Source organism: Cherax quadricarinatus, chromosome 68, assembly GCF_038502225.1.
Source record: "Cherax quadricarinatus isolate ZL_2023a chromosome 68, ASM3850222v1, whole genome shotgun sequence".
NCBI lineage: Eukaryota > Metazoa > Arthropoda > Malacostraca > Decapoda > Parastacidae > Cherax > Cherax quadricarinatus.
Genome location: NC_091359.1, coordinates 11,669,984 through 11,682,244, shown reverse-complemented (window position 1 = coordinate 11,682,244; position 12,261 = coordinate 11,669,984). Strand labels below are relative to the sequence as shown.

The 12,261-nt window shown below is 39.1% G+C and overlaps 1 protein-coding gene across 1 annotated transcript; it reads right to left on the bottom strand.

Annotated features, from left to right (window-relative positions):
• Positions 1-238: 238 nt before the first annotated feature.
• LOC128701444 (acanthoscurrin-2) lies at positions 239-1,098 on the bottom strand. The gene is made up of 2 exons (XM_070099500.1): positions 967-1,098; positions 239-847 (listed from the first exon to the last, which is right to left on the bottom strand). The coding sequence occupies exons 1-2, from the start codon at positions 967-969 to the stop codon at positions 344-346; spliced, it is 507 nt and encodes a 168-aa protein (XP_069955601.1). The 5' UTR covers positions 970-1,098; the 3' UTR covers positions 239-343.
• Positions 1,099-12,261: the final 11,163 nt, after the last annotated feature.

Genomic DNA, 12,261 nt, shown 5'->3' with positions numbered 1-12,261 from the left:
TGTTGATGAGATCATTCCTTTCTAGGTGTTCCACCACTCTTCTCCTGATAATCTTCTCCATGATTTTGCATACTATACATGTCAGTGACAGTGACAGTGTGTGTGTGTGTGTGTGTGTGTGTGTGTGTGTGTGTGTGTGTGTGTGTGTGTGTGTGTGTGTGTGTGCCTGTGTATGTTTTAGGGTGTTAGTAATTGCAGAGGCTTATTATAATAAAAAATGGAGAAAGATTAACAAATATATTTTTAATGTTTTATTTGTGAGAATGAAGTAGGTAAATTATCATCCCTCAATCATTTGAGTGTTACTTCTTTGATGTTTAAATTGGGCCATAAATTTTCATCCTTAGCCATAGTATCCATAGCGGCGGCTGTGCAATCCACCTCCCAAAGATCCAAGCCCGAGACCACCTCTATGAATACCAAGACCAGAGCCAAATCCAATACCGTGACCAAGCCCGAGGCCGCCACCATGAATACCAAGTCCTGATCCAAGGCCAAGGCCGCGACCATAATATCCCAAACCATATCTACGCCCAATACCAACTCCGTGACCAAGCCCGAGGCTGCCACCATGAATACCAAGTCGTGATCCAAGGCCAATGCCGCTACCAACACCACCTAAACCACCGAGGCCAATTCCTCTATGGGATAAGCCACCTAAACCACCGAGGCCAATTCCTCCATGGGATAAGCCACCTAAACCACCGAGGCCAATTCCTCCATGGGATAAGCCACCAAATCCTCCAAGCCCTCCAATGGAGCCACCAGAGAATCCTCCTTGAATCACGCCGCCATTTACACAGGATCCCACCAGCAGGGCAGCGCTGACGGCGATCAGCAACAGATTCTGGAAAAAACAGACATGTTACAGGACGTAAGCTGACAGGGATTTCTTGGGATGCCTTAAGAGTTTTCAAAGTAGTTATTTAGACAAAGTATAGAATATTATACAGAAAGAAAACTGACCATGATTAATATATTAATGTTGCAGTCCAGGTCAGTACTGATGCTGGAAACTTGTCGCTGGGTTTATATAGTGATCGGCTGGGATGATGACCTTTGCTATTTACTGCGTCACTACTTTCTTGCTTAATGCCCATGAACTTCATGAACATCCAGTTTAAAAAATGAATAAGTGACATCAATTGCTAACTTTTAACGTAGTCGTTCAAAATGATCATCACACACATGCGTATAAAAATATATGCACGCGTTATATGTGAATACATGTGTGTGTGTGTGTGTGTGTGTGTGTGTGTGTGTGTGTGTGTGTGTGTGTGTGTGTGTGTGTGTGTGTGTGTGTGTGTGTGTGTGTGTGTAAAAATGCTACATTGAAAATAGGAAATGAAACCTGTGCACTTTCATGTGTTTACACAACCATCTTCAGGTATGCAAGCACATAAAAAAGAAGGAACACTGAAGCAGGCCTACTGGCCCATGCAAGGCAGGTCCAAGTCCCCCACCAGCCCAAGTAAGTGTGTCCTGACCAATAAGCAGAATGACCATGTGTTTTTACCATAATTCTGCGAAAATCAGTCTGAACTTTTTTTTATAGTATTATTAAATAAATTTAAATTTACCTGTTATACATATAGCAGAATTTAACTAGAGAAACATTATATTAGTTTATGTTAGGTTAGGTGAGGTTTCTAAGCTAGGTTTGATTTAAAAATAAAAATCTTAATATCCTTATCTACGCAAAAAAAATTTAATTTTGTAAAAGAAATTTTTGGAACACTAATTAAAAGTGAGTTCGGCTTATTAGGCACGACAAATCATATATATATATATATATATATATATATATATATATATATATATATATATATATATATATATATATATATATATATATATATATATATATATATAAATAACAAAAAGGCACAATACCGTGACTTTGTCAATGGTCCAAGTCGGACCGAAACGTCGTCGTAAGCTTCTGTCTTTTATGTGCGGGTTATTTGTGTATATATATATATATATATATATATATATATATATATATATATATGTCGTGCCGAATAGGCAGAACTTGTGATCTTGGCTTAAATAGCAACGGTCATCTTGCCATATAGGACAAGTGAAAATTTGTGTATGCAATAATTTCGCCAAAATCATTCTGAACCTAACCCAAAAAATATATTTGATTGTGTTTGTTTAGTATTAAATTATTGTAAACGTATTTAAAATATATTTAGTTGGGTTAGGCTAAAATAAATTGTTCTTGTTATAATAAGGTTAGGTAAGTTTTCTAAGATTCTTTTGGAGCAAAATTAAAAATTTTTGCATTAACATTAATGAAAAAAATATATCTTTAAACGTATAAGAGAAAATTTCAGAAAGGACTTAATTTTAAATGAGTTCTTGCTAATTGACCAGTTTTACATATTCGGCACGACATATATATATATATATATATATATATATATATATATATATATAGTAGGTTGGTAGACAGTAACAACCCAGGGAGGTACTACCGTCCTGCCAAGTGAGTGTAAAACGAAAGCCTGTAATTGTTTTACACGATGGTAGGATTGCTGATGTCTTTTGTCTGTCTCATATGCAAGATTACAGGTATGTCTTGCTACTTCTATTTACACTTAGGTCACACTACACATACATGTACACATTTATTTATACACACTCGTCTGAGTTTTCTTTGATTTTATCTTAATAGTTCTTGGTCTTATTACTTTTCCTTTTATATCCATGGGGGAGTGGAATAAGAATCTTTCCTCCGTAAGCCATGCGTGTTGTAAAAGTCAACTAAAATGCCAGGAACAACGGACTAGTAACCCCTTTTCCTGTAAAGATTACTAAAAAGAATAAGAAGAAAATTGTCAAAGTGGGAAGTCTGAATGTGCGTGGATGTTGTGCAAATGATAAGAAAGAGATGATTGTGGATGTTATGAATGAGAAGAAGCTGGATGTCTTGGCTTTAAGTGAAACAAAGCTGAAGGGGGTGGGAGAGTTTCAATGGAGAGGAATAAATGGGATTAGGTCAGAGGTTTCAAATAGAGTTAGAGCTAAAGAAGGAGTAGCAATAATGTTGAAGGATAAGCTATGGCAGGAAAAGAGGGACTATAAATGTATTAATTCAAGTATTATGTGGAGTAAAAATAAAGATTGGATGTGAAAAGTGGGTTATAATAAGCGTGTATGCACATGGAGAAGAGACGTGTAGAGGAGAGAGAGAGATTTTGGGAAATGTTGAGTGAATGCGTGGGGAGTTTTGAATCAAGTGTGAGAGTAATGGTGGTTGGGGATTTCAATGCTAAAGTGGGTAAAAATGTTATGGAGGGAGTAGTAGGTAAATTTGGGGTGCCAGGGGTAAATGTAAATGGAGAGCCTTTAATTGAGCTATGTGTAGAAAGAGATTTGGTAATAAGTAATACATATTTTATGAAAAAGAGGATAAATGAATATACAAGGTATGATGTAGCACGCAATGAAAGTAGTTTATTAGATTATGTATTGGTGGATAAAAGGTTGATGGGTAGGCTCCAGGATGTACATGTTTATAGAGGGGCAACTGATATATCTGATCATTATTTAGTTGTAGCTACAGTTAGAGTAAGAGGTAGATGGGAAAAGAGGAAGGTGGCAACAACAAGTAAGAGGGAGGTGAAAGTGTATAAACTAAGGGAGGAGGAAGTTCGGGTGAGATATAAGCGACTATTGGCAGAAAGGTGGGCTAGTGCAAAGATGAGTAGTGGGGGGGGGGGGTTGAAGAGGGTTGGAATAGTTTTAAAAATGCAGTATTAGAATGTGGGGCAGAAGTTTGTTTATTATAGGAGGGTGGGGGCAGGAGGAAAGAGGAGTGACTGGTGGAATGATGAAGTAAAGGGTGTGATAAAAGGAAAAAAGGTAGCTTATGAGAGGTTTTTACAAAGCAGAAGTGTTATAAGAAGAGCAGAGTATATGGAGAGTAAAAGAAAAGTAAAGAGAGTGGTGAGAGAGTGCAAAAGGAGAGCAGATGATAGAGTGGGAGAGGCACTGTCAAGAAATTTTAATGAAAATAAGAAAAAAATTTGGAGTGAGTTAAACAAGTTTTCTTAACTTGTTTAACTCACTCCAAAAAAAATCTAGGGAAAGTATGGATTTGTCAGTTAAAAACAGAGTAGGGGAGTTAGTAGATGGGGAGATGGAGGTATTAGGTAGATGGCGAGAATATTTTGAGGAACTTTTAAATGTTAAGGAAGAAAGAGAGGCGGTAATTTCATGCACTGGTCAGGGAGGTATACCATCTTTTAGGAGTGAAGAAGAGCAGAATGTAAGTGTGGGGGAGGTACGTGAGGCATTACGTAGAATGAAAGGGGGTAAAGCAGCTGGAACTGATGGGATCATGACAGAAATGTTAAAAGCAGGGGAGGATATAAGAACATAAGAACATAAGAATGGAGGAACACTGCAGAAGGCCTACTGGCCCATGCGAGGCAGGTCCTTATCAAAACGACTACTACCCAAAGCTTCCCAAGAAACAACTCCCGCAACCAATGACACCAATCAAACCCAGCCCCTCCCACTCATATATTTGTCCAGTCTCTTCTTAAAGCTACCCAAGGTCCTAGCCTCTATCACCCCACTGGGAAGACTGTTCCACGCATCTACAACTCTGTTAGAAAACCAGTACTTACCTATGTCCTTTCTAAATCTAAATTTATCCAACTTAAATCCACTATTGTTAGGTAAGACACATATGCAACACTTAGGTATCTTTATTTTGAAACGTTTCGCCTACACAGTAGGCTTCTTCAGTCGAGTACAGAAAAGTTGATAGAAGCAGAAGATACTTGAAGACGATGTAATCAGTCCATCACCCTTAAAGTTTTGAGGTGGTCAGTCCCTCAGTCTGGAGAAGAGCATTGTTCCGTTGTCTGAAACAATATGAAGTTGAAGTGACAGAATCGGGCCTTATATAGTGCCAGGAGGTGAGACGTAGGTTGATTTGGGAGGGCAGGTCCTTCTCAAACTCAGCCGTTCTCACTAGTAGAGGTTGTCGAAGTAGATGGTCTGTACCAAGATACCCTTGTGTTGCAGTGTCTGACAGAATGAACATTAAAATGGTATAAAATACCGACAGATTGTTAGGTAAGACACATATGCAACAGTTAGGTATCTTTATTTTGAAACGTTTCGCCTACACAGTAGGCTTCTTCAGTCGAGTACAGAAAAGTTGATAGAAGCAGAAGATACTTGAAGACGATGTAATCAGTCCATCACCCTTAAAGTTTTGAGGTGGTCAGTCCCTCAGTCTGGAGAAGAGCATTGTTCCGTTGTCTGAAACAATATGAAGTTGAAGTGACAGAATCGGGCCTTATATAGTGCCAGGAGGTGAGACGTAGGTTGATTTGGGAGGGCAGGTCCTTCTCAAACTCAGCCGTTATCACTAGTAGAGGTTGTCGAAGTAGATGGTCTGTACCAAGATTCCCTTGTGTTGCAGTGTCTGACAGAATGAACATTAAAATGGTATAAAATACCGACAGATTGTTAGGTAAGACACATATGCAACAGTTAGGTATCTTTATTTTGAAACGTTTCGCCTACACAGTAGGCTTCTATCAACTTTTCTGTACTCGACTGAAGAAGCCTACTGTGTAGGCGAAACGTTTCAAAATAAAGATACCTAACTGTTGCATATGTGTCTTACCTAACAATCTGTCGGTATTTTATACCATTTTAATGTTCATTCTGTCAGACACTGCAACACAAGGGTATCTTGGTACAGACCATCTACTTCGACAACCTCTACTAGTGAGAACGGCTGAGTTTGAGAAGGACCTGCCCTCCCAAATCAACCTACGTCTCACCTCCTGGCACTATATAAGGCCCGATTCTGTCACTTCAACTTGATATTGTTTCAGACAACGGAACAATGCTCTTCTCCAGACTGAGGGACTGACCACCTCAAAACTTTAAGGGTGATGGACTGATTACATCGTCTTCAAGTATCTTCTGCTTCTATCAACTTTTCTGTACTCGACTGAAGAAGAATACTGTGTAGGCGAAACGTTTCAAAATAAAGATACCTAACTGTTGCATATGTGTCTTACCTAACAATCTGTCGGTATTTTATACCATTTTAATGTTCATTCTGTCAGACACTGCAACACAAGGGTATCTTGGTACAGACCATCTACTTCGACAACCTCTACTAGTGAGAACGGCTGAGTTTGAGAAGGACCTGCCCTCCCAAATCAACCTACGTCTCACCTCCTGGCACTATATAAGGCCCGATTCTGTCACTTCAACTTCATATTGTTTCAGACAACGGAACAATGCTCTTCTCCAGACTGAGGGACTGACCACCTCAAAACTTTAAGGGTGATGGACTGATTACATCGTCTTCAAGTATCTTCTGCTTCTATCAACTTTTCTGTACTCGACTGAAGAAGCCTACTGTGTAGGCGAAACGTTTCAAAATAAAGATACCTAACTGTTGCATATGTGTCTTACCTAACAATCTGTCGGTATTTTATACCATTTTAATGTTCATTCTGTCAGACACTGCAACACAAGGGTATCTTGGTACAGACCATCTACTTCGACAACCTCTACTAGTAATAACGGCTGAGTTTGAGAAGGACCTGCCCTCCCAAATCAACCTACGTCTCACCTCCTGGCACTATATAAGGCCCGATTCTGTCACTTCAACTTCATATTGTTTCAGACAACGGAACAATGCTCTTCTCCAGACTGAGGGACTGACCACCTCAAAACTTTAAGGGTGATGGACTGATTACATCGTCTTCAAGTATCTTCTGCTTCTATCAACTTTTCTGTACTCGACTGAAGAAGCCTACTGTGTAGGCGAAACGTTTCAAAATAAAGATACCTAACTGTTGCATATGTGTCTTACCTAACAATCTGTCGGTATTTTATACCATTTTAATGTTCATTAAATCCACTATTCCTGGTTCTTACCTGGTTCGACACCCTCAGTACTTTATTGATATCTCCCTTGTTTATGCCCGTCATCCACTTATACACTTCAATGATATCTCCCCTTATTCTACGCCTCTCCAGAGAGTGGAGATTTAAGGCTTTGAGTCTATCTTCATACGGGAGGTTCCTTACACAGTAAATCATTTTAGTCATTCTTCTCTGTATGTTCTCTAATGAGTCTATATCCATCCTGTAGTAAGGGGACCAAAACTGAGCAGCATAATTTAAATGAGGCCTCACTAGTGATGTATAGAGCTGTAATATAGTGTTGGAGTGGTTGGTACTTTTGTTTAATAAATGTATGAAAGAGGGGAAGGTACCTAGGGATTGGCGGAGAGCATGTATAGTCCCTTTATATAAAGGGAAAGGGGACAAAAGAGACTGTAAAAATTATAGAGGAATAAGTTTGAACATTAAAATGGTATAAAATACCGACAGATTGTTAGGTAAGACACATATGCAACAGTTAGGTATCTTTATTTCGAAACGTTTCGCCTACACAGTAGGCTTCTTCAGTCGAGTACAGAAAAGTTGATAGAAGCAGAAGATACTTGAAGACAATGTAATCAGTCCATCACCCTTAAAGTTTTGAGGTGGTCAGTCCCTCAGTCTGGAGAAGAGCATTGTTCCGTTGTCTGAAACAATATGAAGTTGAAGTGACAGAATGGGGCCTTATATAGTGCCAGGAGGTGAGACGTAGGTTGCTTTGGGAGGGCAGGTCCCTCTCAAACCCAGCCGTTCTCACTAGTAGAGGTTGTCGAAGTTGATGGTCTGTACCAAGATACCCTTGTGTTGCAGTGTCTGACAGAATGAACATTAAAATGGTATAAAATACCGACAGATTGTTAGGTAAGACACATATGCAACAGTTAGGTATCTTTATTTCGAAACGTTTCGCCTACACAGTAGGCTTCTTCAGTCGAGTACAGAAAAGTTGATAGAAGCAGAAGATACTTGAAGACGATGTAATCAGTCCATCACTTCATATTGTTTCAGACAACGGAACAATGCTCTTCTCCAGACTGAGGGACTGACCACCTCAAAACTTTAAGGGTGATGGACTGATTACATCGTCTTCAAGTATCTTCTGCTTCTATCAACTTTTCTGTACTCGACTGAAGAAGCCTACTGTGTAGGCGAAACGTTTCGAAATAAAGATACCTAACTGTTGCATATGTGTCTTACCTAACACAGGAATAAGTTTACTGAGTATACCAGGAAAAGTATACGGTAAGGTTATAATTGAAAGAATTAGAGGTAAGACAGAATGTAGGATTGCGGATGAGCAAGGAGGTTTCAGAGTGGGTAGGGGATGTGTAGATCAAGTGTTTACATTGAAACATATATGTGAACAGTATTTAGATAAAGGTAGGGAAGTTTTTATTGCATTTATGCATTTAGAAAAGGCATATGATAGAGTGGATAGAGGAGCAATGTGGCAGATGTTGCAAGTATATGGAATAGGTGGTAAGTTACTAAATGCTGTAAAGAGTTTTTATGAGGATAGTGAGGCTCAGGTTAGGGTGTGTAGAAGAGAGGGAGACTACTTCCCGGTGAAAGTAGGTCTTAGACAGGGATGTGTAATGTCACCATGGTTGTTTAATATATTTATAGATGGGGTTGTAAAGGAAGTAAATGCTAGGGTGTTCGGGAGAGGGGTGGGATTAAATTTTGTGGAATCAAATTCAAAATCGGAATTGACACAGTTACTTTTTGCTGATGATACTGTGCTTATGGGAGATTCTAAAGAAAAATTGCAAAGGTTAGTGGATGAGTTTGGGAGTGTGTGTAAAGGTAGAAAGTTGAAAGTGAACATAGAAAAGAGTAAGGTGATGAGGGTGTCAAATGATTTAGATAAAGAAAAATTGGATATCAAATTGGGGAGGAGGAGTATGGAAGAAGTGAATGTTTTCAAATGCTTGGGAGTTGACGTGTCGGCGGATGGATTTATGAAGGATGAGGTTAATCATAGAATTGATGAGGGAAAAAAGGCGAGTGGTGCGTTGAGGTATATGTGGAGTCAAAAAACGTTATCTATGGAGGCAAAGAAGGGAATGTATGAAAGTATAGTAGTACCAACACTCTTATATGGGTGTGAAGCTTGGGTGATAAATGCAGCAGCGAGGAGACGGTTGGAGGCAGTGGAGATGTCCTGTTTAAGGGCAATGTGTGGTGTAAATATTATGCAGAAAATTCGGAAGGTGGAAATTAGGAAAAGGTGTGGAGTTAATAAAAGTATTAGTCAGAGGGCAGAAGAGGGGTTGTTGAGGTGGTTTGGTCATTTAGAGAGAATGGATCAAAGTAGAATGACATGGAAAGCATATAAATCTATAGGGGAAGGAAGGAGGGGTAGGGGTCGTCCTCGATAGGGTTGGAGAGAGGGGGTAAAGGAGGTTTTGTGGGCAAGGGGCTTGGACTTCCAGCAAGCGAGCGTGAGCGTGTTAGATAGGAGTGAATGGAGACGAATGGTACTTGGGACCTGACGATCTGAGCAGGGTAATATTTAGTGAAGGGATTCAGGGAAACCGGTTATTTTCATATAGTCGGACTTGAGTCCTGGAAATGGGAAGTACAATGCCTGCACTTTAAAGGAGGGGTTTGGGATATTGGCAGTTTGGAGGGATATGTTGTGTATCTTTATATGTGTATGCTTCTAAACTGTTGTATTCTGAGCACCTCTGCAAAAACAGTGATAATGTGTGAGTGTGGTGAAAGTGTTGAATGATGATGAAAGTATTTTTCTTTTTGGGGATTTTCTTTCTTTTTTGGGTCACCCTGCCTCGGTGGGAGACGGCCGACTTGTTGAAAATATATATATATATATATATATATATATATATATATATATATATATATATATATATATATATATATATATATATATATCAGATAGTATATCTGGCAAATATTGTGACCCTTTTAAAGCAATTACACAACACACTGAGCTTCGTTTCTCTCTCTAATCTCAGTTTATTAATACATTGTCTCTGAATAGCGTCACAAATCTTCACACTTTTGAAGCCCTGTGTCGTTCATCCCTTCCTGCAGATGTTGCTGCTTTAACATACAACTAACTACTTTTTCTCTCTACTGGCGATTTTACATCTGACTTGTAGTACACCACCTAAAAGCCTGCATAGTTTTACATCGTTTTTATCTGCTTTAATCTATACTTCGTATTGCACAAATTTCTTAAATCACCATCGTTGTGTTTCTGTATTTTATCATAGTCGTTTCTAATGTTAATAACTACTTACCTAAACATTCACGTCCGCTAATTAAGGTAAGAAATTTTGTCACCATATCGATTACGTTTCTTTAATTTTCAACTTGTTTGTCAGATCCATATCCGACCAGCCCCCCCCCCACCCCACCTCTCATAACCCAGGGCAGTGTACTTACCCAGCAGTATTTAATGTCATTCTCTGAGAAGTGTCACTGAAGACTTTCCTCATTCATCAAACAAGGGGCATACTAGCCCTGGGTCTACAGGGCTTACTGGTCTTATATGGGCCAGTAGCCCTGTTGCAGTGTTCTTCCCATTCCTCACGGAGGGCGTGTGGAATGGGAATACTGGTCTACCAGAACAAGTTTCTTGCAGGTATGTAGTGATTACCAAATACGCTTCTTATATCTGTGTGTGTGTGTGTGTGTGTGTGTGTGTGTGTGTGTGTGTGTGTGTGTGTGTGTGTGTGTGTGTGTGTGTGTGTGTGTGTGTGTGTTTGCTGCATTAAGAAGTTAGCCTTGAACCAGTTATGTGAGTAAAGACCCCATCGAGTGAGTCAAGTACGACCAAGAACCCTGTTTACTAGTACTTTAAGAACAAATATCAACACTTGATAGCATTAAGTTGCCTTAAACATGATCTTTGAAAAGAAAGAGAAGGAAATGGAAATTTGTCTCTAAGGAAATACGAAGCGTCAGTAAAAAAATATTAACAACCGAGTAGCGGTGTGTAAGGAAGAATTCGGGAGGCAGTAAGAGGGCTGTCGGGATGATTTTGTTGTATAGAATTGATGAAGAAAAATAGTTTAAATAAAAGGACGTATAAATATTGGATGAATGAAAAAAGTGAAGGTAAACGGTTGGCCAAGTATTGTAAGGAGTGCAGACATGAGGTTATGATAGTGGAATAAGAAATCAGTAAGTATATCCTACTGTAAGGGATTTACAGTGTTGTTCGATTAGGAGATGGCAATAGCAATGAATATTTTAATGAAATTGGCAAACTCAACTTGAATTTTGATGGAGGAAAGAATAATGCGAGTAATGTTAATGAAAGAAGGACGTGTAATGAAATTAAAAATATACAAGATAATTCTGAAATCGTCTAGCGATTATATATATATATATATATATATATATATATATATATATATATATATATATATATATATATATATATATATAATATATAAATATATATATATATATTTAACAAGTCGGCCGTCTCCCACCCAGGCAGGGTGACCCGAAAAGAAAGAAAATCCCCAAAATGAAAATACTTTCATCATTCAACACTTTCACCTCACTCACACATAATCACTGTTTTTGCAGAGGTGCCCAGAATATAACAGCTTAGAAGTATATACCTATAAAAATACACAACATATCCCTCCAAACTGCCAATATCTCAAACCCCTCCTTTAGAGTGCAGGCATTGTACTTCCCATTTTCAGGACTCAAGTCCGGCTAAAAAAAAAAATAACCGGTTTCCCTGAATCCCTTCACTAAATATTACCCTGCTCACACTCCAACAGCTCGTCAGGTCCCAAATACCATTCGTCTCCATTCACTATGTAACACGCTCACGCACGCTTGCTGGAAGTCCAAGCCCTTCGCCCATAAAACCTCCTTTACCCCCTCCCTCCAACCTTTTCGAGGACGACCCCTACCCCGCCTTCCTTCCTGTACAGATTTATACGCTCTCCATGTCATTCTACTTTGATCCATTCTCTCTAAATAACCAAACCACCTCAACAACCCCTCTTCAGCCCTCTGACTAATACTTTTAACTCCACACCTTATCCTAATTACTACACTCCGAATTTTCTGCATAATATTTAAACCACACATTGCCCTTAGAGAGGACATCTCCACTGCCTCCAACCACCTCCTCGCTGCAGCATTTACAACCCAAGCTTCACACCCATATAAGAGTGTTGGTACTACTATACTTTCATACATTCCCTTCTTTGTCTCCACAGATAATGTTTTTTTTGTCTCCACATATACCTCAACGCACCACTCACATTTTTTCATTTATCAATTCTATGGTTAACCTCATCCTTCATAAATCCATCCGCTGAC